This window comes from Sylvia atricapilla, unplaced genomic scaffold, assembly GCF_009819655.1.
Source record: "Sylvia atricapilla isolate bSylAtr1 unplaced genomic scaffold, bSylAtr1.pri scaffold_81_arrow_ctg1, whole genome shotgun sequence".
NCBI lineage: Eukaryota > Metazoa > Chordata > Aves > Passeriformes > Sylviidae > Sylvia > Sylvia atricapilla.
In genome coordinates this window covers 84,797-110,613 of record NW_027077163.1, presented here as the reverse complement: position 1 = coordinate 110,613, position 25,817 = coordinate 84,797, and the positions used below count along the sequence as shown (strand labels likewise).

The 25,817-nt window shown below is 59.1% G+C and overlaps 4 protein-coding genes across 12 annotated transcripts; 2 read left to right on the top strand and 2 right to left on the bottom strand.

Moving 5' to 3' along the window:
• LOC136375053 (3',5'-cyclic-AMP phosphodiesterase 4C-like) lies at window positions 1–10,356 on the top strand. The gene is made up of 15 exons (XM_066340408.1): window positions 1–275; window positions 2,054–2,248; window positions 2,662–2,698; window positions 2,920–2,994; window positions 3,075–3,120; window positions 3,379–3,491; window positions 6,051–6,144; window positions 6,480–6,616; window positions 7,131–7,229; window positions 7,803–7,967; window positions 8,406–8,505; window positions 8,832–8,986; window positions 9,221–9,343; window positions 9,490–9,672; window positions 9,838–10,356. The coding sequence occupies exons 1-15, from the start codon at window positions 1–3 to the stop codon at window positions 10,354–10,356; spliced, it is 2,316 nt and encodes a 771-aa protein (XP_066196505.1).
• A 2,064-nt stretch (window positions 10,357–12,420) lies between these two features.
• Window positions 12,421–14,912, top strand: YIPF2 (Yip1 domain family member 2). 4 transcript variants are annotated; one of them, XM_066340431.1, is made up of 9 exons: window positions 12,421–12,441; window positions 12,604–12,633; window positions 12,727–12,821; window positions 12,869–12,952; window positions 13,026–13,108; window positions 13,198–13,320; window positions 13,710–13,849; window positions 14,255–14,404; window positions 14,741–14,912. In XM_066340431.1, the coding sequence occupies exons 2-9, from the start codon at window positions 12,618–12,620 to the stop codon at window positions 14,893–14,895; spliced, it is 846 nt and encodes a 281-aa protein (XP_066196528.1). In that variant the 5' UTR covers window positions 12,421–12,441; window positions 12,604–12,617; the 3' UTR covers window positions 14,896–14,912. The 4 variants fall into 4 exon arrangements, with proteins under 4 accessions (XP_066196528.1, XP_066196525.1, XP_066196526.1 ...); XM_066340428.1 differs by lacking the exon at window positions 12,421–12,441 and having other exon boundaries at window positions 12,453–12,633; XM_066340429.1 differs by lacking the exon at window positions 12,421–12,441 and having other exon boundaries at window positions 12,453–12,633; window positions 13,026–13,113.
• Window positions 14,913–15,632: 720 nt separating this feature from the next.
• On the bottom strand, window positions 15,633–22,836 carry CARM1 (coactivator associated arginine methyltransferase 1). Of its 5 annotated transcripts, XM_066340402.1 has the most exons (16): window positions 22,646–22,834; window positions 20,663–20,788; window positions 20,477–20,583; window positions 19,914–20,018; window positions 19,497–19,607; window positions 18,663–18,840; window positions 18,473–18,563; window positions 18,037–18,118; window positions 17,840–17,925; window positions 17,659–17,748; window positions 17,438–17,575; window positions 16,860–16,949; window positions 16,662–16,774; window positions 16,231–16,308; window positions 16,054–16,122; window positions 15,807–15,958 (listed from the first exon to the last, which is right to left on the bottom strand). In XM_066340402.1, exons 1-16 carry the CDS (start codon window positions 22,788–22,790, stop codon window positions 15,822–15,824), a joined length of 1,746 nt encoding a protein of 581 aa, XP_066196499.1. In that variant the 5' UTR covers window positions 22,791–22,834; the 3' UTR covers window positions 15,807–15,821. The 5 variants fall into 5 exon arrangements, with proteins under 5 accessions (XP_066196500.1, XP_066196502.1, XP_066196499.1 ...); XM_066340403.1 differs by lacking the exon at window positions 16,662–16,774 and having other exon boundaries at window positions 15,633–15,958; window positions 22,646–22,835; XM_066340404.1 differs by lacking the exon at window positions 16,231–16,308 and having other exon boundaries at window positions 22,646–22,835.
• A 559-nt stretch (window positions 22,837–23,395) lies between these two features.
• LOC136375049 (uncharacterized) lies at window positions 23,396–25,188 on the bottom strand. 2 transcript variants are annotated; one of them, XM_066340401.1, is made up of 5 exons: window positions 24,296–25,188; window positions 24,134–24,211; window positions 23,956–24,036; window positions 23,799–23,842; window positions 23,396–23,638 (listed from the first exon to the last, which is right to left on the bottom strand). In XM_066340401.1, exons 1-5 carry the CDS (start codon window positions 24,729–24,731, stop codon window positions 23,597–23,599), a joined length of 681 nt encoding a protein of 226 aa, XP_066196498.1. In that variant the 5' UTR covers window positions 24,732–25,188; the 3' UTR covers window positions 23,396–23,596. The 2 variants fall into 2 exon arrangements, with proteins under 2 accessions (XP_066196498.1, XP_066196497.1); XM_066340400.1 differs by lacking the exon at window positions 23,396–23,638 and having other exon boundaries at window positions 23,670–23,842; window positions 23,956–24,211.
• Between the last annotated feature and the right edge of the window lie 629 nt (window positions 25,189–25,817).

Here is a 25,817-nt window from a genome sequence, read left to right as displayed (position 1 = left end):
ATGATGGAGCCGGTACCGGGCTCCAGGAAGAGCCTGTCGCTGTCCCTGCCGGTGCCCCGGGAGGGCCCGGGGTCTCTGCGACCCCCGCAGCACCTTTGGCGACAGCCCCGAACCCCGATCCGGATTCGCCACCGCGGCTTCTCCGACACCGACCGGTACCGGGGCCGGCCCATGGAACGGGCCGATGCCGTGGACACCGGGGACCAGCCCGGGCTCCGCAGCGCCCGCATGTCCTGGCCCTCCTCCCTCCACGGGACACCGGGAACCGGCAAGCGGTAGGTGACCCCCCCCGGGAGCCCCCCAGAACCAGCCCGGTACCGGTACCGGAGGTGGGAGCTCACCCAGAACCAGCCCGGTACCGGTACTGGGAGTTGCCCATCCTCATCCACATCCTCATCTTCATCCCAGTGCCGGTACTGGGAGCTCTGGGAGCTCCTCATCCTCATCTTCATCCTTATCCCTCTCCCCATCCCAGTATCAGTACTGGGAGCTCCCGATCTTCATCCCAGTGCCGGTACTGGGAGCTGCCCCGCCATTATCCTCATCCCAGTGCTGATACTGGGAGAGCCCAATCCTGATTCCACTGTGGTACTGGGAGCTCCTCATCCTCATCCCAGTTCCAGAACCGGCGTTGAGTGCCCCCCATTCTCATCCCAATCCCATAAATGACCCCCGAGGGTCTCCGGGGACCCCCCCAGGACACCCCCCCCCCCCATGTCACTCCCTCTATTTTTGGGGGGTCCCCTCGTTGCTGTCCCCTCCTTTTGGTGTGACCCCGCTCCCTTGGGACCCTCAGGATTCGGAAAATCGGGAAAAAAAATCCCATTTTTTTGCCCCCCAGGATCCTTCTGGCCTTCTCCCCCCTTTTGGTTTTTTTGGGGAAGTTTTTTGGGGGTTTTTGGGTTTGGAAAAATAAACCAATTGAGAACGCGCTCGTCCCTTCAGCCGGCTCCGGCTTCATTAAGGGCCGTTATTAATGTTAATTAACGAGCACAGGAGGCTCCAACAGATGGTTGGGGGGGGGATTTCCTTCCTCCTCCTCCTCATCATCGTCTTCCTTCCTTCCCCATTCATGGAATTTCCCCCCGAAGGGGTGAAAAAAACCCTAAAAAACGGCCCAAATTTTTGAGGTTCAGCGGTGGGGATCTCATTTCCCCGAGAGAAAACGGGAGGAACCGGGGAAAAAATGAGAGAAACTGGGCGAGGAACCGGGGAAAAACCTGGGAAAAAAAACCGCGAGAGGAACCAGGGGAAAAAAAAAAAAAAAAAAAAAAAAAAAAAAAAAAAAAAAAAAAAAAAAAAAAAAAAAAAAAAAAAGGGAAAGGAACTGGGAAAGAAATTGTGAAAAAAAAACCGGGGGAAAAACAGGAGAAACCGAGGAGAAACCGGGATCTAAGCAGCTCCCACCGGTTCCCGGAGGGTTTTTCCAGCTCCTTGTGGCTCTCCCTGGCTTATTTTTAATTTTTTTTTATTCTTTATGTTTATTGTTTTTAATTTTTTATTTATTATTTTATTTCTATATTTTTTAATTTTTATTTTATTTCTTGTTATTATTATTAAATTATTATTATTATTATTATTTCCAAGGGGCGGGGGGATGACTCACCTGTGGCCATTTAAAAAATAAAAAAAAATATAAAAATGATTCAGGGTTTGTCTCCCGGTGGGCTGGGAAGGAAATCCCGACTGCCTGGAATAGCAGCGACGCCCCCGGGGCCAAAACTCGCTGCTTTTCGGGGGGGGGGGTCGGTGCTTTGGGAATGTTTTGGAGAGGATTTTGGGGTGTTTTGGGGTTTTGAGGTGGTTTGGGGCTGGGTTTGGATGTTTTTAGAGTGGTTTTGGGGTTTTTTGCGTGTTTTTGGCGCAGGTTTTTTTGGGGGGGGTTGGTGTTTTGGGGACGTTTTAGGGTGTTTTGGGAGCCTTTGGGGGATTTTTTGGGGGGTGGTTTTCTTGGGGGGGTGGGTTTTTGGGGGGATTTTTGGGCTCTCCTGAGCTCCCCATCACCCTGGGGGTGCTCCCAATTCCGACCTCCTCTCCCCCTATATCTCTCAAGCTCCGAGGTTGACAATGGCCCGTGTTGGGGGGACCCTCAGACCCCCCCGGACCCCCCAAACCCCCGGGGCGGGCTCCAGGCTGTGGGTCCCCCCGCGGGGCAGCGCCGCGAATCCTTCCTGTACCGCAGCGACAGCGATGGCGACTTCACCTCCCCAAAAAGCGTCTCCAGAAACTCCTCCGTGGCCAGCGAGGGGTGAGGGATCCCCCCCGGGACCCCCAGACCCCCCACGGGACCCCCCCCCCGGAACCCCCAAAACCGCTGAAATCCCCCCCAAACAATCCCTGAGATCTCCCAGAAAGGGTCTCCAGAAACTCCTCCATGGCCAGTGAGGGGTGAATGACCCCCCCCAGGACTCCCCAAACCCACCTGGGACCCCCCCCCAAAATCTCCCCGGACCCAGAGACCCCTGAGATCTCCTTGGACCCTCCAAAAAAAATCCCCTGAGATCCCCCCAAGAGCTTCTCCCAAAATTCCTTCGTCACCAGCCGGGCTGAGTCCTGACTTCCCCCGCGACCCCCCTAAATCTCCCCAGGACCCCCAGATCCCTCTGGGTCCCACCCCCAGGACCTCCAGAGCCCCCTGAGACCCCAACATTTCTCTTCCAGCCACGGCGAGGATTTGATCGTCACCCCCTTTGCTCAGGTAGGGTGGGGGGGTCCTGAGGGGTTCTGGGGACTCGGGGAGGGGGTCCCTGGGGGGTCTCAGGGGTCCCAGGGGGTTTTGATGGGTCCCTGGGGGGTCTCAGGGGTCCCAGGGGGTTTTGATGGGTCCCAGGGGGGCCTCAGGGGTCTGTCCCCTCACCATGACCCCTGACCCCTCCTGTGACCCCCCGTGACACCCTCCCACCCCACCACCCCCCCCAGGTCCTGGCCAGTCTCCGCAGCGTCCGCAGCAATTTCTCCATCCTGACCAGAGTGACCACACCCCCGGGCAGCAGGTGACCTTTGACCTTTCACCTTTGACCTTATAACAAATCGGGGGGGGGTCCCGGGTCAGCCCTGACACCTCCCCCCCGACCTCCCCCAGGCGGTCGCCCCCTCCCCTCTGCAAGGCCATGCTCTCAGGTAAGGTCCCCCCCTCCCTGTCCCCAACCCTGGGGGTCCCACAGGTGCTGTCCCCTGTCCCCAGGTGTCCCTCACTGTCCCTGTCCCCTGTTGCCAGGTGTCCCCCAGCCCCATCTCCAATCCTGGGGGTCCCCAGTCCCGTTCCCAAGGGTCCTTGAGGGTCACCCAATCCCATCCCCAGGTGTCCCCTGTCCCTGTCCCCAATCCCGGGGCTGTCACAGTCTCCAGGTGTCCCCCAGCCCTGTCCCCTGTCCCCAGAGGAGACGTCTCAGCAATTGGCACTGGAAACTCTGGAGGAGCTGGATTGGTGCCTGGAGCAGCTGGAGAGTCTGCAGACACACCGGGCCGTCAGCGAGATGGCCTCCAACAAGGTGGGGACATTGGGGACATCATTGGGGACATTGGGGGGACATCACTGGGGACACTGCAGACACACCGGGCCGTCAGCGAGACGGCCTCCAACAAGGTGGGGACACTGAGGGGACGTTGGGGACATCATTGGGGACAATGGTGGCCATGGTGACAATGGTGACACTGGTGGCAGTGGTGGGTGGCAGTGGCTGCGTCAGGATGTCTGTCACCTGTCACTTTGTTGGGTTGTTGGTGACATTGGTGGCAGTGGTGGCACTGGTGGCAGTGGTGACATTGGTGGCACTGGTGGCACTGGTGGCAGTGGTGACAGTGGTGACATTGGTGGCACTGGTGGCTGTGGCCATGTCAGGGTGTTGGTGGCACTGGTGACACCTTAGGGGGTCTGAGTGTGTCCCCAACCCTTCTGGGGCGTCCCTTGTGTGTCTCTGACTCTCTTTCGGGTGTCCCCTGTGGATCCCTGACCCTTTGGGGCCGTCCCCCGGGTGTCCCTGAGCCCTTCAGGGCTCTTTGGGGGTCCTCGACCCTTTTGGGGTGTCCCTTGTGTGTCCTCAACCCTTTTACTGGGGGCTCTCGGCCCCCCCTCGCTGTGACCGTGACCGTGACCGTGGGGAGGGGGCGGGGCGGGGGCGTGGCCGAGGCTCGCGCAGGCGTCACTCCCCCCGCCCCTCCCCCACCCCCAAAATCCACCCGGAGCTCCGCGGCCTCCGCAGCCCCAAAATACCCTCCGGGACCCCCAAAAACCCTCCGGGACACCCCCCGGACCCCTCACCACATCATCTTCCTCATCCTCCTCATCCTCCTCATCTTCATCCTCCTCATCATCGTCATCCTCATCATCCTCATCAGCATCCTCATCATCATCATCATCCTCCGCATCGCTGACTCCCCCTCCGCCGCGCATCCCCGTCCCTGCGTCCCCCAAAAGCCTCCCAGACGCCTCTCAAAACCCCTCCGGACCCCCCCCGACACCCCAAAATCCTCCCAGACCCCCCCAAAACCCCTCCGGACCCCCCCCGACACCCCAAAATCCTCCCAGACCCCCCCAAAACCCCTCCGGACCACCCCCGACCCCCCCAAATCCTTCCGGACCCCCCCAAACCCCTCCGGACACCCCCGACACCCCAAATCCTCCCAGACCCCCCCAAACCCCTCCGGACACCCCCGGACACCCCAAATCCCCCCAGATCCCCCCCAGATCCTCCGGACCCGCCCAAATGGGCACCTACTGACGCTCTCCCCCCATCATCCGGGGGGTTCCGGGACCCCCAAAAGAAGAAGAGGAGGAAGAGGAAGGGGGGGCCTTAATTCTCCATCCCCCCCTCCTAAAAAAATTGGGGAACTCTGGGGGAGGGGGCGATGTGAGGGACTCCCCTCTCCCCTCAGGGTGGTCTCAGCGCCGGGGGGGGGCTGGGTTGGGGGTGCCCCCCCCAGCCCCCCCAAAAATCCCCCCCCATGCCCTGACCCCCCTCCCCCCCCGGGGCTTTAATCGGGGTTTAAGGGTCCCCCCAAAAAAATTTTAAGGATTTTTTTTGGGGTGGGGGGGGCCTGGGGTGGGTTGGGTGAGGGGTCCTGCCCCCCTCCCCAAGACCCCCCCCCAAAAAATCCCCCAAAATGCCCCTGGTGGATTTTTTCTGCGAGAGCTGCGCCCAGCCCTGGCTGGTGGGGTGGTGGGACCAGGTAAGGCCCCGGGGGGTCCCGGGGGGTCCCCCGACTCCTCAATGGGCTCCCGCCTTGGTTTGGGGATGTTTGGGGGGATTTGGGGATGTTTGGGGGGGCTTGTTGTGGTTTTTTGGGATTTTGTTGTGGTTTTGGGGGGAGTTGGGGGAGTCTTGGGGGAGATTGGGGGAATTTTCTTTGGGTTTGGGGGTGTTTGGGGCTGTTGGGGGGGTTGTTGTGGGTTTGGGGATGTCGTGTGGGTTTTGGAGGCCTTGTTTTGGTTTTTGAGGGTTTTCTTGTGGTTCGAGGACGTCTTGGGGGCCTTTGGGGGGGTTTGGGGGGATTTGGGGGGGAGAATTTGTTGTGGTTTGGGGAGCCTTGGTTTGGTTTTGGGGGGTCCCGGGGGGCGTTTTGGGGCGATTTTGGTGGGGTTTTGTTTGGTTTGGGGGTGGTCCTGGGGTGCTCTTGTTGTTTGGTAGGCTCTTGTTATGGTTTGGGGCCGTTGGGGGGCTCTTTGGTGGGAGGTTGAGGGTTTTGTTATGGTTTGGGGGTCTCGGGGGAGTCTCGAGGGGAATTTTCTCCGTTAATTTTGGGGGCGGGGGGGGTGTCTGTGCAGAGGCCGAACACACTCGTGACATGGGTGGGGATTTGGGGACTTGGGGCGGGGCCTCCAGAAGGTTCCACCCCCCCAGGTTAAACCAGTGTCACCAGTGCCCCCCCAGTGCCCCACCAGTGTCACCAGTGTCCCCCCAGTCCATCCCAGTCTCATCTGCCATCCCTCTGAAGGAATTTGGGGGGATTTGGGGGGGTCTCTGGGGGAGTTTTGGGTGTCGCTGTGGGAAATGGGGGGGGGGGGTCCCTGGGGGCTCTCTGGGGGTCCCTGACCCACCGTGTCCCCCCAGTTCAAGCGGATGCTGACCCGGGAGCTGTCGCACCTGTCAGGGATGAGCCGCTCGGGCAATCAGGTCTCCGAGTACATCGCCAGCACCTTCCTGGGTGAGACCCCCGGGACCCCCAGAGAACCCCTGTGAGCTTCCCCAGGACCTCTCAGATTCCCCCCAAAACCCCCTGCGAGCCCCCCAGGATCCCCCTGAGCCCCTCGCGAGCTCCATAGGGACCCCTCAGATCCTCCCCCAAAACACCTCTGAGTCCCTCCAGAGACCCCTGTGAGCCCCCCGGGATCCCCCCAACCCCCTCTGAACCCCCCTAACAACCCCTCTGAGCCCCCCAAAACCCCTGTAAACCCCCCTCGCGACCTTTCTGAGCCTCATAGGGACCCCCAGGAGCCCTCCCAAAGCCCCCCCAGGACGGCCGTGCCTGTGCCCCTTCAGACAAGCAGCCCGAGGTGGAGATCCCGAGCCCCCCCGAGCGGGAGAAGAGGCGGCGGCCGCCCCCCGACCCCGACCCCAGGCCCGGGCCCCTGCCCCGCTTCGGCATCGACACAGACCGGGAGGAGCAGCTGGGGAAGGTGGGAGGGGGCTCTGGGGGCATTCGGGGGGATCTGTAGGGTGTCTGCTGGGTGTTTAGGGGGCCTTTAGGGTGCCTGGTGGAGGTCTTGGGTTTTTTTGGGGGGGGGGGTTGGGGTGTTTCGGGGGGTATTTGAGGAGTGGTTGGGGATATTTGGGGGCGTCTTGGGAGTGTTTAAGGGGTCATGGGGGGCTTGGGGGGGTTTGAGGGGTGTTTGGAGGGGCTTGGAGGATGTTTGGGGGTATTTGAGATGGTCTTGGGGGGTTTGAGGGGCTTGGTGATGTCTTGGAGGGCGTCTGAGGGTGTTCGGGGAGGTTGGGGGTGTTTGGAGGGTTTTGGGGGGTGTTTGCAGGGTCTTGGGGTGTTCTGGAGGGTTCCAGGGTTGAGGGTCTCAGGGGAGGCTCCTGGCTTTGGGGCTGTTCAAGGGTCTCTGGAGGCTTTGGGGATGTTTAGGGGGTCTCAGGGGGTTTTTGGGGAGCAGAGGGGGGGTCCCCGACCTCGCTGCCCCCCCTCAGGAGCTGGACAGCCTCAACAAGTGGGGGCTGAACATTTTTCGCATCTCCGAGTTCTCCAACAACCGCTCCCTCAGCTGCATCATGTTCACCATCTTCCAGGTGGGACCCCCAAAAACCCCTATGTTTCGGGTGTTCTGGCAGCATTTTGGGGTCCATTTCGAGTGTATGTTGGCTATACTTTGGGTGCATTCCAGGTGTTTTGGGTACATTCTGGCTGTATCCTGGCTGTATTTTGGGTGCTCTGGCTGTATTTTGGCTGTATTTTGGGTCCATTTGGGGTGTTTTGGGTGTCCCAGGAGCAGGAGCTGCAGCGGCGGTTCAGGTGTTTGGGGTGTTTGGGGTGGTTTAAGTGTATTCTGGCTGTATTCTGGCTGTATTTTGGGTGTTCTGGCTGTATTTTGGGTCCATTTGGGGTGTCCCAGGAGCAGGAGCTGCCACGGCGTTTCTGGTGTTTGGGATGTTTTGGGTGGTTTAGGTGTATTCTGGCTGTATTTTGGGTGTTCTGGCTGTATTTTGGGTCCATTTGGGGTGTTTTGGGTGTCCCAGGAGCAGGAGCTGCCACGGCGTTCCTGGTGTTTGGGATGTTTTGGGTGGTTTAGGTGTATTCTGGCTGTATTTTGGGTGTTCTGGCTGTATTTTGGGTGTATTTGGGGTCCATTTGGGGTGTCCCAGGAGCGGGAGCTGCCGCGGCGGTTCGGGATCCCCGAGCAGACCCTGCTGGGCTACGCACGGGCGCTGGAGCTGCACTATCACCCTGATGTGGCTTATCACAACAGCCTGCACGCTGCCGACGTGCTGCAGTCCACACACGTGCTGCTGGCCGCCCCCGCCCTCCACGTGAGACCCCAACCACACCTGGGCACGGGGGGACCCCGAATTGGCAGGGAGGGTCCCATAAACGGATGGTGGGACCCCATAAATAGGTGGTGGGATCAGTTCTGAGTGTGATTTTGGGGTGAGGGAATCCCAAATTGGGTGGTGGGAGCTGCTGTAGGGACCCATTTTGGGTGGGAGGTCCCATAATTTGGTGGTGGTACCAGTTCTGGGTGTGATTTTGGGGTGAGGAGACCCAAATTTGGCCACTGGGAGTGGTCACAGGGACCCTCATATGAGGGTGGGGAACCCCTGGGTGTTTTTGAGGGGCTCTGAAAGGGGGAAAAGGGATCCTCCTGGGTTATTTGGGGGGCTCTGAAGGGGGAAAGGGTGTTCCCCTGGGATTTCGGGAGGTCCTCTGGGTTTCTGAGGGTCCCTGAGGGGTTCCTGTGCCCTCCCCAGGCCGTGTTCACTGACCTCGAGGTCCTGGCTGCCCTTTTTGCCGCCGCCATCCACGACGTTGATCACCCCGGGGTGTCCAACCAGTTCCTCATCAACACCAGTGAGTGCTAGGGGGGCCCTGCCCTGCCCTGGGGGGTCCCAGGGGTGCCTGCCCATGTCCGGGGCGGTCCATTTGTGTGTCTTGGGGGTCCCAGGAGTCCTCATCCATGTCCTGGGGGGGGTCTCTCCCCATATTCTGGAGGGTCCCGGGAGTCCCTCATTGTAACCCAGGGGTCTCTCTGGGGGTCCCTCCCTGTGTTCTGGGGGTCTCTCCTCATATCCAGGGGGTCCCAGGAGCCTTTCACTCGTGTCCTGGGGGGTCCTGGGGGTGTCTCTCATTGTGACCCGGGGGTCCTGGGGGTCCCTGCTCATGTCGGGGGTCCCCAGACTCGGAGCTGGCTCTGCTCTACAACGACGAGTCAGTGCTGGAGAACCATCACTTGGCTGTGGGCTTCAAACTGCTGCAGGAGAGGGGCTGTGACATCTTCCAGAACCTGTCCCGGAGACAGCGCCAGGCGCTGCGCCAGATGGTCATTGACATGGTCAGTCAAAAAATACCCCAAAAAACATCAAATCCCACCCAAAAATACCAAAATCCCACCAAATCCCCCCAAAAGAAACCCAAATCCCACCCCCAAAAAAACCAAATCCCACCCCAAAAAAACCCAAATCCCACCAAAAGAAACCCCCCCAAAACCCCAAGTCCATTATAAAAACCCCAGCTTCCACCCAAATGCCCTCAAAAAAAACCCCCAAAAACCCAAAATCCCTCCCAGGTGCTGGCCACAGACATGTCCAAGCACATGACCCTCCTGGCCGATCTCAAGACCATGGTGGAGACCAAGAAGGTGACGAGTTCTGGGGTTCTGCTGCTGGACACCTACACCGACCGCATCCAGGTGGGGGGACCCCAAAAATGGCACCGGGGACACCAAAAACGGCCCAGGGACCCCAAAAAGCCTGACCAACACCACCATCACCCGGGTGACACCACTGTCTCACAGGTGTCCCCCAGGTGTCCCCAGGTGACCCCATGTCCCCCCAGGTGCTGAGGAACCTGGTGCACTGCGCCGACCTGAGCAACCCCACAAAGCCACTGGGGCTGTACCGGGAGTGGACTCGGAGGATCATGGAGGAGTTTTTCCGCCAGGGGGACCGGGAACGGGCCCGGGGCATGGACATCAGCCCCATGTGTGACAAACACAGCGCCAACGTGGAGAAATCGCAGGTGAGGGGACACCCGGGGACATCGGGGGGACACGGGCACGCCTGGGGACGCTTGGGGACATCAGGGGGGACAGTAGAATCAGCCCCAGGCGCGATGAGCGCCACCGTCAAGAAATCACAGGTGCGGATGCCCGCAACGTCCCCGGTGTCCCCGGTGTCCCCCCAGGTGGGGTTCATCGATTTCGTGGTGCAGCCGCTGTGGGAGGCCTGGGCCGAGCTGGTTCACCCCGACGCCGGCGAGATGCTGCTGACGCTGCAGGAGAACCGCGAGTGGTTCCAGCGCCGGGTGCCGCAGAGCCCCGAGCCGCCCCCGGAGCCGCCCCCCGGGACCCCCACCTTCCGCTTCCAGCCCCCCCCCAGCGAGGAGGAGGAGGAGGAGGAGGAGGACGAGGAGGGGCGGATTCCCCACGCGGAGCCGCCCCCCGGACCCCCCAAATTCCTCTTCGAGCCTCCCCCAAGTGAGGAGGAGGAGGAGGAGGAGGATGAAGGGGATGAAGAGGAGGAAGGGCAGGGGCAGGAGCCGCGCCCCGGACCCCCCAAATTCCGCTTGGATGAGGATGAGGACGATGAGGATGATGATGATGAGGAGGAGGAGGATGAAGAGGAAGGGGAGGGGCGGGACCCCCCCCGGAGGATGGGAAGGGGTGGGGAGGCCCCGCCCACTGAAGGAGGAGAGAAAATTTAATTTATTTAATTAAGTCCTGATTGGGATGGGGGATTGATTCTGCCCAGGGTTGTTTTTATTTGATTTATTTTTTTAATTTAAATTTTTTAATCGGAATTTTTATTTTTATTGGCATTACTTTTATTTCCATTATTTTTATTGGCATTATCTTTATTTGGATTTTTTACTTGGATTTTTTAAATTGGAATTATGATTTTTATTTGCATTATTTTTAATTGGCATTATTTTTATTGAGATTATTATTTTATTGGCATTTTTATTTGGTTTATTTTTTATTTGGATTATTATTTTTACTGGGATTTTTTTTATTGCAGTTTTTTCCCATTGGAGTTATTTTTATCAGGGTTATTTTTTATTTGGATTATTTTTACGAGAATTATTTTTATTGGAATTCTTCCAATGCAATTCTTTCTTGCGATTTATTCTTTTCTTGGAATTATTTCATCGGAATTGTTTTCTTGGAATTACTTTTTTTAATTTTTAAGGGTTTTTTATTTTTAGAATTATTTTTATCAGGATCATTTTACTGGAATTATTTTGGTTGGGATAATTTCAATGGAATTATTTTCATTGGAATTATTTTTTATTATTTTTTAACCGGAATTGTTTTATTGGGAATTATTTTATCAGAATTTTTTTACTGGAATTCTTTTATCAGAATTATTTTCACCAGAATTGTTTTATCAGAATTCTTTTATCAGAATTACCAGAATTATTTTCATCAGAATTATTTTTTATTCGAGTTATTTTTACTGAAGGGATTTAATTTGGATTCTTTGATCAGAGTTATTTTTATCTGAATTATTTTTATCCAAATCATTATTTCACTGGGGAAGATTTTTTTAATTGGGGATTATTTTATCAGAATTGTTTTTATTGGAATTATTTTTTATCTGAATTATTATTTTATTTTGATTATTTTTATTGGGATTATTTTATCATAATTATTTTTCTTGAATTTGTTTGGATTATTTTTATTGGGGATTATTTTATCGGAATTATTTCCATTTGATTCATTTGGGGGTTTTTTGGGAGGGTCGTGGGAGTTTTTATTCTATTTTTTAAAAAACTGGAAAAGACACAAAAAAAAAAAAAAAAAAAAAAAAAAAAGATGGAAAATCGACCCCACCCCAGCAAGCAAACAGGGAATGGGAAGCCCCCAAAAATGGGGAAAATCCCCTCAAAATGGGGAATTCCCCCCCAAAAATCGGGGTCCCCCCCAAAAGCCATTTATGGAGGATCAGGAATTGGGGGGGGGACCAAGCAGAGACACAAAATTTGGGATTTTCCACCCAAAATTCGGGTTTTCTCCCCAGATTTGGGGGTTTCCCTCTGAAATTTTGGGTTTTGCAAAGGGACCCCTCGGGGATCTCCCCCCAAATTTTGGGAGGGGTCTCCGAGCCCCTCCCCCCCCCCCGAGGTGAAGCAATAACCGGGCCCCTCCCCCTCTTTTTTGGGGGGGTCAGGGAGGTTTGGGGGGGGCAAAATTCCGATTATTTGAGGGGGTTTCCCCATTTATGTAGCGTTTGGGGGGGTTCCTCCCCAAGAAAGGGGAAAATCTGGGAAATCTTGGGAATCTGGGCCCGGGGGGGGTCGTGCAGAGCTTTTATTTTTGTACCGGCGGCGGCGCTGAAAATAATGTAAATACTGGGAATCTTGGGCGGGGGGGGGAGGAACCCCAAAAAACCCCCACACACACACCCGGGGGGAAATGGGGGAGACACCCCCCAAATCTGTCACCCCTCCCCTTTGTCACCCCTTTCTCCAGCGGCTCCAATAAAGAGGAGAAGGGACAGAGAAGGGACAGAGCCACCGCGGGTTTTGGGGGTCCGGGAGGGCCGGGGCCTCGGCCGCCATGACCGGAAACAGCCGTCGGGGAAAACGGTCCGGGCGGAACCATTGCGAGGACGGAACGACCGCGGCGGGAACGCGGGGCCGGGGGGGGCGAGAGCACCACTGGCCGGACGGAACCATTATGGACTCCCGGGGGGGAGGACGGGGGGAGGCGAATCCACGTCTGCGGTGAGCGGGGGACGGAAGCGACGGTCCCGGGACGGTCCCTGAGGGCGGGGCGAGACCGGAGAGGTCCATTGGGGCGGGGTTTTTACCGGGAGGGCGGAGGGACCCCGCACGGTACCGGGGGGGGTGTCTGAGGGGGGTGCCGGTTCGCGCCGGTACCGGGGTAGGGGCGGGGGGCGTCTCCGGTAACGAAGGTCTCTCACAACCCGGCGTGTCCCGTCCCGGCAGCGAGAGGCTCCAACATGGACAAGCCGCACGGTGAGTCCCGTTTTACCCTCCGGTTCCACTGCCGGTACCGGTTCCGGTGCCGGTTCTCTCCATTACTGTCCCCCCCCCCCCGGGCCCCCTCAGACTCGCCGGAGGCACCGGAGCCGCTGTCGGGAGCGTCGGTGACGGTGTCGGTCTCGGAATCCCCTGAGTACGGGGACGATGCCGACACGGCCGAGGTGAGTTCGAGAGTCCCGGTGTGACCCCCGGTGTGATCGCGGTTCAGCTCCTCCCGGGCCGGCCCCGGCAGCCGCGGGGATTTTGGACCTTCGAGTTTTACCGGGCGTTCTTCGACGTGGACACGCGGCAGGTACAGAACTGGGTCTGGAACCGGCACCGGCACCGGTACCAGCCCCGGCTGAGGCCCCCCGTCGCCCCCGCAGGTTCTGGAGCGCATCAAGGCCTCGGTGCTGCCAGTACCGGGCAAGAACTTTGTGAGGTACCGGCTGAGGAATAACCCCGACCTGTACGGTGAGAGATGGGCGCTTCCGGTTCCGGTCCCGGTTCTGTCCCCGGTTCTGACCCCGTTCCATCCCCGGTTCTGACCCGGTCCAGGCCCGGTCTGGATCTGTGTCACACTCTGTCTGGCCCTGGCTGTGTGTGGAGACCTTCCCCAGTTCGGTTCCGCCCGGTTCGGCTCCGGTTCGGGCTTCCGGTACCGGCCCCGTCTCCACCACGGTGAGCGCGGCCCGGGGCCCTCGGGGGATTTCTGGGGTATTTTGGGGGTCCTGGGGGGTGTTTGGGGGTATTTTGGGGGTTCCCTGGGGGGATAATTTGGGTTTTCCTTGACAACCTTTGGGGAGTTTCCCTGGATTATTTCGGGGACGAGTTTGGGGGTGACCCCTCCCCTCCTGTTACCCCCAAAATGGGGATCCCACTCCGCCCCCCCCCCCGTGCCTGGTTCCTGTCACTCGGGGAGGGTTTAGGGACCCCCCCAGGGAGGGTTCGGGGACCCCCAAGGACCCCCAAAAGGCGACATGACCTTGGTTGTTCAGCTGCCATCGGGGGTCTGGGGGGGGGGGCGGTTTGGGGACCCCCCCCAAAACCTTCCCCCGTGCCCCCCCCAGTGCCCGTGGCCGTGACTTTGGTGTTCAGCTCCTCGGGGCTGCTGCCCTTGGGGGTCTGGGGGGGCTCCGGGAGCTCCTTCAGCCTCCCCCAGACCCTCAGTGCCTACGGATACAGCCTGGCCCCCCTGGTGCCTGCAGCTGTGAGTTTGGGGGGATTTTGGGGGGGTCCTGGTGTGTTGGAGGGGGTTCTTGGGTGGTTTTGGGGGACCCTGGGGTGTTGGAGGGAGTGTCTGGGGGGGGTTCTTGAGGTGGTTTTGGGGTGTCTGAGGGGTCTCGAGGAGGTTTTGGGGTGGTGAGGGTCCTCAAGGTGGTTTTTGGGGATCCCTGGTGTTTTGGATGGGACATCTGAGGGGTCTCTGTGATTTTGGGGGTTCCCTGAGTTATTTTTTGGGCTCCCTGTGTGATTTTGAGGTACCCAGGTGATTTTTGGGGGGTTCATGGTGTAAATTTGGGGGTTCTCCAGGTTATTTGGGGGTTTTTGTTAGTTTTTTGGGGATTCCCTGTGTTATTCTGGAGTTCATGGTGTAATTTTCGGGGTCCCCCAGGTTCTGTGGGCTCTGCCTGTCCTGTGGCTCCGCTGGGCTGTCCTGGCTGTCCCCCCTGCCCTTGTCCTCGTTGTCACCTTCTGGCCCCCCCTGAGGCTTTGGGGGGCAGCTCTGGGGGTGCTGCACATGCTGCTGGCCCTGGGCTGCCAGGTACCCCCAAACCGGGGGCCTCGGGGGGCTGGGACCCACAAGTGGGCCTGGGGGAGGGTTTGGGACCCCTGAAAATGCCCCTGGGGTGGGAAAAAAACCCCTAAAATGTACCTTGGGGTAAGAAATAAACCCCAAAATGCCCCTGGGAGTGGGAACCGAAGCCTAAAATGCCTCTAGGGACAGGAAATAAACCCTAAAACGCCCCTGGGGGAAGGAATTAAACCCCAAAATGCCACTGGGGATGGGAACTGAACCCCAAAAAGCCCCTGGGGTGTCCTGGGGGGCGTTAAGGGCCCCCCTCCCTCCCCACCCCTCATTCCCATTTTTTGTTCCCAGCTCTATTTCTTCGAGCCCCTCTCGTCCTCCCCGGGATCGGGGGGGGGCCTTTTGGGGGTCCCGCCCTCCACCACCTCCCACCCCTCACACTGAGGGGGCTCCAGGATTGGGGACCCCCCACCCCAAACCTCGCTGGGCTCCACGGCCCCAAATAAAATCAGGGAGACTCCGACGGTGTCCCAGTGATTTTGGGGAGCCCCAAAAACCCCCTGGGAACCCCAGTTTCCCCCCCGGGAGCCCCCAAAGCCCCTCGGGGAAGCCCCCAGACCCCGGAGGTTTGGAAACCCTCCCGTTTATTCAGAGTAACAGCCGGAAAATTTCATTTTTTTCCTCCAGCCCTGCCCCACTGCCCCCCCAGGGGGGGAAAAAACAGGGGGGGTCCTGGGGCTGAGCCCCCTCCACCCGAAATGGGGCCAAACCCACAGATTTTGGGACATTCAGGCCCCTTTCCTGTGGGATTCAAATCCCTGGGGGAAAATTCCAAAATTCCCATTCCTGGGGGGAAAAATTCATTTCTGGGGGAGAAATTCCCAAATTCCCATCCCTGGGGGGAAAAAAAATCCCATTTCTGAGGGGAAAATTCCCATCCCTGGTGGGGGAAATTCCAGGTGGGATTCACAGCCCCCCTGTCCCATCCCTGCCCCATCCCACCAGTGATCATCTGGGAATTATTAAAAAATAAAAGAAACCTCCCCCCAAAAAAAACCCAAACCAAAAAAAAAAAAAAAAAAGGCAAAACACCCTGAAAAATCCCCCCAAAATCCCAAATAACCCTAAAAAAATAAAATAAAAAAAAAATTCCCCCCCAAAAAAAATCCAAAACAAAATCAAAAAAATCCCCCCCCAAAAAAAAAAAAAAAAAAAAAAAAAAAAAAACACAAAAATAAAAACAAAAAAACAACTTCCCCCAAAAACCCCACCCCAAACCCCCCCCAAAATCAAAAAGAACTCCCAAACAATCCCGTGTGGGTCCGGCAGGGGTGGGGTGTGGCAGCTCAGGCCCCCCGGTGACGATGATGATGATGCTGCTGAAGAAAACCCCGGGTTTGGTTCTCCCTGTGGGCTGTTTTCTGGGGGCCCCTCAGCTGCCGTAGTGCATCGTGTTGGTGGTGATGGACATGGGGGAGGCCATGGAGATCGGGGGGCCCCCCATGGTGAACTGGCTGTTCAGGGGGTAGTGGCTGCTGGAGCCCGCGCCGCTCTGAGCTCCCGACGAGCCTGCCGGGGATTTGGGGGGTCACAGACGGGGGTCACAGGGGGGATTGGGGGGTCACAGAGGGGTTTGGGGGTCTCGCAGGGTGTTTTTGGGGTACCTTGCACGATCCCCGTGCTCATGATGGAGCCCATCCTGGAGTGGGTGTGGTTGACGATGCCGGTGTTGGCTGTGGGGGTTTGGGCGCCGCCGTCAGGGTGAGGAGGGGGCTCTGAGACCCCCCCAAAATCCCCTCAGAGACCCCCCCAGCCCCCCGTGTGACCCCCCCAGAGCTCACCCAGGGGGATCAGGTTGTTGTGGCCCACGTTGGAGCCCCCGGCGATGACGCTGCTCAGGTCGTAGGCCGCTGGCATCCCTGAGAGGGGAGGGCTCAGAGACCCCCAAAAACGGGGGGAGACACCTCCAGACCCCTTAAAACACCCCCCCAGACCCTCCAGGACCCCCCAGCCTCCCCCCCAGACCCATCAGGACCCCATCCAGACCCTCCAGGCCCCCTCAGGACACCCCCAGAACTCCCCCCTAGACCCTCTAGGACCCCCCCAAAGACCCCCTAGATCACCCCAGACACCCCCAGGACCCCCCAAAGACCCTCCAGGACCCCCTTTAGACTCATGAGAACCCTCCCAGAACACCCCCAGACTCTCCAGGACCCCCCCATAATCTCCCAGAATTACCCCAGGACCCCCCAAAGACCCCCCAGGGGCCCACCAGCCACAGCCATGCCCGTGCTCATGTTGTAGCTGCTGCCCGTGTTCCACATGTTCTCCGAGGGTGACGAGTAATGGGAGCCCGGGGGGGGCGAGGGGGTGGTCCCCGTGTACCTGGGGGGGCAATGGGGGGAGTCTGTGAGGGTTTTGGAGGGGGTCCTGAGGGGCCTGGGGTGGTCCCCCCCGTTTTGGGTTTTACCTGAAAAAGGGATTTTTGAGGTCCAGGAGGTTGGAGGATTTGGAGCCCGTCTGGTCCACCTGGGCCACGATGCTGATGTCGTAGCTCTGTCTGGGGAGGGGGCACACACACTGAGACCCCCTCCAAAAAAAAGAGCCAGGGAGGTGTTTGGGACCCCCCAAAAATGGGGAAGGGGAGGGCAGTGAGACTCCCCCAAAGTGACACCAAGGGAGGGTTCTGAGACCTCCAAAATGTTCCTGAGGCCCCCAGGCCCAGCAGCAGCATCTGGGTCATGGCTGGACGCCCCCAGCTAAAAATACACCCCAAAACTGGGCCAGAGCTCCCCCCCAGTCCAAACTGGGCCAGGGCCCCCCCCACAGTCCAAACTGGGCCAGAGCTCCCCCACAGCCCAAACTGGGCCAGGCACCCCCAAACTGGACCAGAGCCCCCCACTGCAGCTCCCAGCCCAGTTCCAGAGGGAGCAGCAGAGCCAAAGTGGGACAGGGCTGGGGAGGTGGGGGGGGTTGGGGACCACCCTGTGCCCCCTAAATCCCCCCCAAACCAACCCAAATTCCCCCCCAAACCCCCCAAAAGCCCACCTCTTGTTGGCGATGAGCAGGCAGGTCCCTGAGAGCGTGTCCCCGGCCTTGGCGAAGAGCGGGGACTGGAACAGGCACCTGACCTGGTACCAGTGGGTCAGGGGCTCCGTGGGGGCCGTGGACAGCCACACTGTCATTCTGGGGGGGGTCAAGGGGGTCAAGGGGGCTCAGGGACCCCCTCAGGACCCCCCAAAAGAACCCCCCAAAAAAACAACCCCTACATGGAGCCGATGAAGGCCACATCGAACCAGAAGGCCAAGCCGTGCACCAGCCCCGAGTGCAGCATGTGGAATTTGAAGGGGATTTCTATCCTGTAGGAGAAATTTGGGGTGATTAAGGGGTGGCTGAGGGACCCCCCAAACCCGGGGACCCCCCAAAAACCCCCTCCAGGTGTTCCCTCACCTGTGCAAGTCGCCCTCCTTGGCTTCCAAGAAGTTGACGGTGTATTTGACGGATTTGGCCATTAAAATCCGGATGTCAAATGTGTCCTGAGGGAAAAATGGGTGAAAATCAGGGTTGGGAGATCCCCCAAAAGCTTGGCTCGCCCAAAGACCCCCCAAAAAAGGCTCCTGGGGCCCCCCATAAAAGGGTGAACTCACCACCACGGGCTGCCTGAAGTACTCGTCCACGGCGGCGCCGCGCAGCGCCGAGAGGTCGACGCCATGGAAGGAGGGTTGGTACCTGTTGGGGGGAAAAACCCAAAATCTGGGGGGACAGGGATGGGCAACAGGCCCAGGAGGGAGCTCTGGGTTAAGGGGTGGAGGTTTGGGGCAGGGGTTTGGGTTGTGTCCAAATGGAGGGAATAGGATTGTCCCAGGTTGTGGGATGGAGCCAGACCCCAAAACCAGGCTCACTTCCCCCCAAACCAGGTTCATTTTCCCCAAACCAAACCAGATTCCCCCCAAATTTCAGCTGATTCCCCGAAATCCCACTCAGATCCCTGATCCAGACCAGAACCATTCCCTTCATGGTGGGGACTGGGAATGGGACCGGGAATGTGAACAGGGACTGGGAGCAGAAGCTGGGACCCCTCACCAGAAGTTTGCCTTGGTGAACTGCTCCATGTAGAGCTGCTCGTCCGTAAAGGGCGCCAGGTGCACGTCCCCGATCGTGGGGAACATATTCCCTGTGTGGGGTCAGGGAAAAAGGGGGACACAAGCTCAGAGCCCTGAGGGGCCCCTAGAGCACCGGAGGGACCCCCCAGGTGAGCCCTCCCCACCCTCACCGCTGGGTTTCAGGTATTTCTTGGCGTGCAGGTAACTCTCCAGCATGCGCTCGTTGAAGAGCATGTAGCCCATGGGCTCGGAGATGATGATGTCCACCTGCTCAGGTAAGGACACCTCCTCCACCTTGCCAGGGATCACCACGATCCTCTCTGTCAGGTTGTTGCTTTTAACCAACACCTGGAGGGAAAAAAAAAATGAGGTTAAAAAAAAAAAAAAAAGGGTCAGGTTAAGGGATGATTCCCTGTTGGAGTGGTGAAAAAAATGGGGTAAAAAACGAGGAAAAAGGGGTCAGGTTCTGGGTTGATTCCTCCTTGGACTGGTGAAGAAAAATGGGGTGAAAAATGAGAAAAAGGGGTCAGGCTGTGGGATTGGCTCCCCTCTGGACTGGTGACCTAAAGCTCATCTAACTGCTAACCCTAACCCCAACCCCAAAAAACCCTAAAGCCCACCTAACCCTTAACCAAAACCCAAAAAATCCTAAAGTCCACCTAATCCTTAGCCCAAAAAAACCCCAACTGAACTATTTAAGTACAAAAAACAAAGAACAAAGAGACTCCAAGTAAGGTGTTGTAGCATATATGAGATTTTTCTCTATACTGTGCTGGGCTTTGTTTCTGTAATTATTTGGTAATTCTTCTCCTTCTTTATTAAAGAATAAAAACCCCAAATTTTGATTTTTCTGGACACGCTCGACGGTGCCCTGTCACTATCTGATTTTTTTGCCATGGATTTTTGTCACCAATTTTTGTCAAGTGATTTTTGCCCATGCCAGGCTGGACCCTCAGAGGTTTTCAGGGGAAACTCCAGAGTCTGGAGGGTCCCTGAGGGCTCACCTCGGCATGCTGGGCCATGGTGCTGGCTTCCACGGCGTAGATCTTCCGTGCCCCGGCCTGGGCTGCGAAGAAGGAGAGGATTCCCGAGCCACAGCCCACGTCCAACACGATCTGGGGGGACAGGGGGGTCAGGGTGATCCCAGAGGATCCCAGAGGATCCCAGGATTAAGGCACCCAAAGGTGCTTTGAGCCCGGTTTTGATCCCATATTTAAGCCTATATTTGATCCTGTGTTTGATCTCATATTTAATCCTGTGTCTGATCCTGTATCTAAACCCATATTTAATCCCATTTGATGCCATGTCTGATACCATGTTTAATCCCACATTTGATCCCATGGCCAATCCCAAATTTCAGCCCCCTCAAAACCATCTGAACCCCCCCCAAAAAAGGAGCTGAAGCCCCCCAAAGCCCAGACCTTGTCCTTGAAGTCGCTGTGGTTCTGCAGGATGGCACGCTGGTACGTCCCCGTGCGCACGTAATCCTGCATCATGTTCTGCTGCTGCGACAGGTACCCGTAAAACTGCCCGACACACGGACACGGCGTCAGACACACGGCCACCGCGGGGACACCGCGGGGACACAAGGATACCAGGTCAGACATGGAGACACCACAGGGACACCACAGGGACAGGGCCACAGACACGTGGACATACAGGGACACACGGACACACAGCCACCCTGGGAATCACCCCTGGCGCCAGGAACCCACCCAGAACCAGGAATTCCATCCCAAAACCAGGAATTCCCTCCCCAGAACCGGGAATGCCCATCCCAGCAATGGGAAGCCTGCCCCAAACACTGGGAAATCCAACCCAGCAGCAAGAATTCCCTCCCCAGTACCGGGGATCCCCCCGCTCAGTACTGGGAATCCTGCCCCAAACACTGGGAATTCCAACCCGACACCAGGAATTCCCTCCCCAGCAATAGGAATTCCCACCCAGTACCAGGAATTCCACCCCAAACCCCGGGAATGCCCACCTGGAAGTACTGCACGGCTGAGGACTCCTCCGTGCGCTCGCTGAACACCGAGCGCTCCGTGTTGTGACCCCGGCAGTTCTTCAGGATGTTGTAAAAAGAGCAAAAATCTGAGGGGAAAAATGTAAAATATGGGATTATCGAGGGGCTCCCACAGGACTCCCGGGGTGCTCCGGGGGGGTCTCGCACCGTTGGGGGTCCCGAATTGCAGCAGGACGCTGTTGCAGCCCAGGGTGATGATGAAGGATTGTTTCCCCACCCGGCTGCACTCGGTCTCTCGGGACACGGAGCACTTGAACACGCAGACATCCTCGTCTAGGAGACGGAAAAAACGGGAATGAGTGGGAAAAACAGGGAATGGGGAGCGGAAAAACCGGGAATGGGGAGGGAAAAACCGGGAATGAGAGGGAAAAAACGGCACAGGAGGGCGCGGAGAGGGAAAAACGGGGCGGGAAAACGGGGTGGAATGAAAGGAAAAAAGGGAGGGGACAGAGAGAAAAGTGAGATGAACACGAGGCCGAGCCCCCACCCCCCGGTGCCAGTTCTGGATCCTCCCCACAGAGCGGGATGAAGCACAATTAACCTAATTAACCTCTAATTACGGCGGGGAGGGGAGGACTCCTAAAGCACGGCCCGGAGGGGGAGGAAGGGGGGAGAGTAGATGGAATTTCAACCAGAAATTGGGAATTTTTGGGTCCATGGATAAACGAGAAAAAGGACAGAGAGGGCCTGGGGGGGTTGGGAATTTCTCCGGGAGCCAGAAACTACCCCGGGAAGCGGGAAGGAATCCCGGGAGTCATCCCGGGAACCAGGAACCAGGCAGCCAGCGGAGCATCAGCCGCAAGAGCCAACCCAACCTTTTCCCTCCCCCCACCAAAAAGAAAATCCCGATTTTTCCTCCGGGATTCAGCGGCTGCCGGTGCCGGAGGAGCGGCCACGAGGCGCGGGAAGTTACGGGAAGGAACCGGGGGCACACCGAGCCCCGGCGGTTCTTTGTGGGCGATGAAAGGACCGGCAGACGTTCCCCCGGAGCCCTCCCGGTAACACAAAGGAGGCTCCAGGGCAGCTCCCAGTAATCCCGGGAATAGAGAACGGGGCACCAGGAGGAGCGGGGCAGGCTCGGGGATGGAGCCGTGCCTCAGTTTCCCTTCCCCTCCCTCCTTCCCCCACATCAAAGCCGCCGCGTTAATTAGTCCCGGTGATTAATTAGCAAAGCGCCCCGTTAGTATGGAGGGAAGGGAGGCTCGGGGGTCGCCACCCCCCCTCCCGCCAGAACGGAAAATCCACCGGAAAATCCCGGCCTGGGAACGGAGGAACCCGAGCACAAAAGCGCTGGTTTTGGAGATAAAAAGAAGGAATAAGAAGAAGGAGAAGAAAAAGAAGGGGGAAAAAAAAAGGAAAAAAAAAAAAAAAAGCCCCAAAAGCAAAGGAACAGCCGGAATGTTGAGCCGAGACAAAGAGAACTCCCGGCGGCGCCGCCGCCGCTCCTCCGGAGCCCCGGGAATTCGGGGAGTGTCACCGGGACCCCCCCGGGGCCCCCGAGGAGCTCACGGAATTGGGAAGGTTTCGGGTAAAAGTGGGAAAAAAACGGGTGAGGGAGATGGGAATGAACTTTTCAGGAAAGGCCGGGGGATGGGGGGAGGCCCCCGAGGCGAGGCGGCGGAGCCCAGACCCCCCAAAAGTGAAGGGACGTTGAAAATCCCCCCCAAAGCCCTCTCTGAACCTCCCCAACCCGGTCCTGCACCCCCAAACCCCCCGACTCTGCCCCTCAGGCCCAGATCCCCCTGACCCTGCACCCCCAAACCCCTCAGAGCCCCCCAGAGCCCCCGATCTCCCCCAGCCCCGGGCCCCCCATGCCCACAGACCCCCTCAGGGCCCCCCCAGATCCTCAGTGACCCCTCAGGGTCCCCCCAGATCCTCAGTGACCCCTCAGGGTCCCCTTCCCGACCCTCCCAATGCCCAGTGACCCCTCAGAATCCCCCCAACTCCTCAGTGACCCCTCAGGGTCTCCTTCCCGACTCCCCCATCCTCAGTGACCCCTCAGGGCCCCTTTCCCGCCCCCGCTGACCCCTCCGGGCCCCGCCCCCACCCTCTCCGAGCCCCTCAGCGCCCCTCATCCCCCTCCCCCGCCGGGTCCCCCGCCCCGCCCGGGCCCCCTCCAGGAGCACTCACGGCCGTAGAGGGCGATGGCGGCGCTGTCGGGGCCGGTGCGGACCTCGAGGCGCAGCGGCTGCTGCTCCTGGTGCCGCTGGATCTCCCCGTTCGCGTCCCCGACCGTGAGGAGCCGCACGCCGGGGAACACCGACACCGCGGCCATCTTGGACCGCGCCGCGCCCCGCCCACCCGGGGCCCCGCCCCCCGACCCGGGGCCCCGCCCCCCGACCCGGGACACGCCCACCCCGACCCGGGACACGCCCACCCCGACCCGGGACACGCCCAGTGAAGGACACGCCCCGTCCCGGTGAGGCCACGCCCCCATACGGGGCAGCGCACCCCCTGGCGGACGCGAGGGCACCGGGACACCGGGAATGGGCACCGGGAATGGAAACGGGACACTGGGAATAGGCACCAGTAAAGGGACATCAGGAACTGGAACGGGACACCATGTAATGGGCATTGGGAATGGGAATGGGACACCAGGATACAGGGAATGGGTACCGGTACCAGGAACGGGAACGGGACACCCGAACACTGGGAATTGGCATCGGTACCGGGAACGGGACACTGGGACACAGGGAACCGGCATCGGGAACGGGAATGAGACACTGTGTAATGGACACCGGGAAGGGGACACCGGTACACCGGGAATGGGATCCGGTACCGGGGATGGGAATGGGACACCGGGAAAGGGACACGGCACGGAGAACTGCCACCGACAAAGGGACTGGCCCCGGCCTCGGGATCCCGGAAATGCGGCGGCGCTGAGGACAAAAAACCTTTATTGGCACCGGGGGGAGCCGGCAGCACCGGAGAGAGGGCGGGGTCCTCCCGGTAACCGGAGCCAGGGCCGGCCTCGATCCATGAGGACACCGGGACGGGTTTCTGGTTCCGTGTCCTGACCAGGGAGGAGCGGGGGTGGCAACCGGGACCACCGGGAGCCTTCACCGGGACCACCGGGGCCCCTCATTGGGACAGCGACGTCGGTGCGGAGGCCATGGGGAAACTCTGCTGGGACAGGGGGGACAGGGGTGTGGGTTTGGGGTCCCGGGTGTGGGGTTTGAGGGTCTGGGGGCGGGTTTGGGGGGACACGGGTGGGGTTTGAGGGTCTGGGGATGGATTTGGGGATGCCGGGGTCACGCCTCTGGCACGGGGGGTCCGGCCTTACCGGGGCCGGGACCGTGGGGCTCCGTTCACGCTGCCTCCGGAGGCCTGTAAGGAACTGATCCGGTGGCACCGGGGCCGGGCCGGCCCAGCAGGGCGGGGTGGGGGTCCCCGGGCCCTGAGACCCCCCCGAAATTCCCGGCTCTGAGCCCCCCTCCCACCTCGCCAGGCCACGGCCGCAGCCCCCAGCAGCAGCCCCGGGACGGCGACACCGAGAGAGACCGGGAGGAGCCAGGAAGGATCTGGAAGGGAGAGAGGGGAGATCACCGGATCCAGCACCGGGATCCCGCCGCAGACCCCCTGACAAGGACAGTCCCGCGGCAGGGGCGGGGCCGGTACCGTTCCGCAGAGTCCCGGCGGTGGGCGGGGGTCCTGTGACACCGGGATCACCGAGATGACACTCGACATCGCCCAAATCTGGGGAGGAAAAACACCGGCATTCGGCACCGGGGCAGCCCCGGGAAGAGGAATCCCTCCGGGATTCGCCCCCTCCTCACCCACCGGAGCTCCCGATCACAGGGCTGAGCTCCGACTCCAGCCAGGCGCTGCCGTTGTGGTTCCGGTACCGGCACCGCCAGCACCGGGCGGTTCCGGGCAGGGAGAACTCGGCCCAGTGCTGGTCAGGGGCGGCCAGGACGCTCCGCACCGGGAGCCCCGGCATTCCCGCCGGCATTCCCGGCAGGAGCTCGAAGGTGCTGCCCGGGAAGCGCCGCGGGGCCAGGCAGCGGAGGCGGGGGGGACCCGGTTCCGAGGGGAGCAGGAGAACCAACGGCGCCGGGAGGAGCCGCGGGGAGCGGTCCCGGGAACGGCCCCGGGAACGGCGGGAATCCCGGTGGGAATCCTGGCGGGAATCCTCGCCCGAATCGTGGCCCATCCGGCTCAAGCACGAGGGAAATGCCGCAACCACGAGGAGCAGAAACTCCAACCTCATCTTCATCTTCCTCCTCCTCCTCCAGGAGCTCCCGGGAATGAGGAACGAGTCGGAATGTGCCAGGAAGAGCCGGAGGTGCCGGGCTGGGGATTCAGGGTGCAGGAAGGAAGCGGCTGCTCGGCCCCAGGAAATGGAGATTTTTGCAAAATTGCGCAAAAATGGGGTTTTTGTTTTTTTTGTTTTTGTGGTTTTTTTTTTTTTTTTTTTTTTTTTTTTTTTTTCTTTTTGCACTCAAAGATCCAGGCTCGGGTAGAAGTGGCTCCTCCAGGCTGGGAAGAGATTTCTGTGACTGGCACCTGAAATTATCATGATCTTCACATGGAACAGATGGAAGAAGGGACCCTGGACACCCAGATCTGCTCCTGGACCCCAAAATCTGTCCCAGAGACCCAAAAATCTACCTCAAGACCCTCCCAATCTGCCCTGAAATACCTCAAATCTGCTCCCCATCCCCAAATCAGCCCCGAACTTCCCCAGGTCTGTCCCCCAGACCTCAAAATCTGTCCCCATTTTCCCCTCTGGACTTGCAAATCTGCCCCAAAATCCCCCAAATTTGCCCCCAAACCCCCCGGGCCCCGCGCGATGCATTGTGGGACTCCGGCTCCGCCAGGCGGCGCCCGCGAACCCCGGGGGGCGGGGCGGGGGCGGGGCCCAGGCTGGCGCTGACCAATCAGAGCTTAGGGCGGGGTGCAGGAGCAGCCAATGAGCGCAGGGGGCGCCGCTGGGAACGGGGAGGACCCCGCGACTCGGGAGGGCCCCGACGGCGCCTGAGAAACGCCGGGATCAGCGCCGGGGAACTGGAACCGGGATCAGGAACCGGCCTCCAAAACCAGGCACCGGGATCGGGCCCGGGCTCTCCGCCCCGCGGGGTCCCCGGGTCCGCTCCCGCCTCAGGCGGCGCCGCGGGCAGCCCTGGCGGGGCCTCCCTGAGGGCGACGGCGGATCCCGCCGAGATTTTGATCCCAAAGTTTCCCGAATTTCCGGACGAATCCAGCAGCTTCCTCTTCCCGGGCGGAACGATGCAAATAAATTCAATTTTGGAATTTTTTTAAAACCATTTTTGTAACCGTGATTCCCGGTGGGAAGCCGCAT

Excerpts from the sequence above, each read along its gene's own strand:
- LOC136375053 (XM_066340408.1), top strand. The coding sequence starts at position 1 with ATGATGGAGCCGGTACCGGGCTCCAGGAAGAGCCTGTCGCTGTCCCTG. Across the intron at positions 6,145-6,479 it reads CATCGCCAGCACCTTCCTGG|ACAAGCAGCCCGAGGTGGAG; the intron begins GTGAGACCCCCG and ends GTGCCCCTTCAG. Across the intron at positions 8,506-8,831 it reads CCAGTTCCTCATCAACACCA|ACTCGGAGCTGGCTCTGCTC; the intron begins GTGAGTGCTAGG and ends GGGGGTCCCCAG.
- YIPF2 (XM_066340431.1), top strand. Across the intron at positions 12,822-12,868 it reads ACGATGCCGACACGGCCGAG|CTCCTCCCGGGCCGGCCCCG; the intron begins GTGAGTTCGAGA and ends ATCGCGGTTCAG. Across the intron at positions 14,405-14,740 it reads TGCTGGCCCTGGGCTGCCAG|CTCTATTTCTTCGAGCCCCT; the intron begins GTACCCCCAAAC and ends TTTTGTTCCCAG.
- CARM1 (XM_066340402.1), bottom strand. The coding sequence starts at position 22,790 with ATGGCCGCGGTGTCGGTGTTCCCCGGCGTGCGGCTCCTCACGGTCGGG. Across the intron at positions 20,789-22,645 it reads CGCCATCGCCCTCTACGGCC|ACGAGGATGTCTGCGTGTTC; the intron begins GTGAGTGCTCCT and ends TCCGTCTCCTAG. Across the intron at positions 20,584-20,662 it reads GCAATTCGGGACCCCCAACG|ATTTTTGCTCTTTTTACAAC; the intron begins GTGCGAGACCCC and ends TTTTCCCCTCAG.
- LOC136375049 (XM_066340400.1), bottom strand. The coding sequence starts at position 24,731 with ATGAAGATGAGGTTGGAGTTTCTGCTCCTCGTGGTTGCGGCATTTCCC. Across the intron at positions 24,212-24,295 it reads CCCTGTGATCGGGAGCTCCG|ATTTGGGCGATGTCGAGTGT; the intron begins GTGGGTGAGGAG and ends TTTCCTCCCCAG.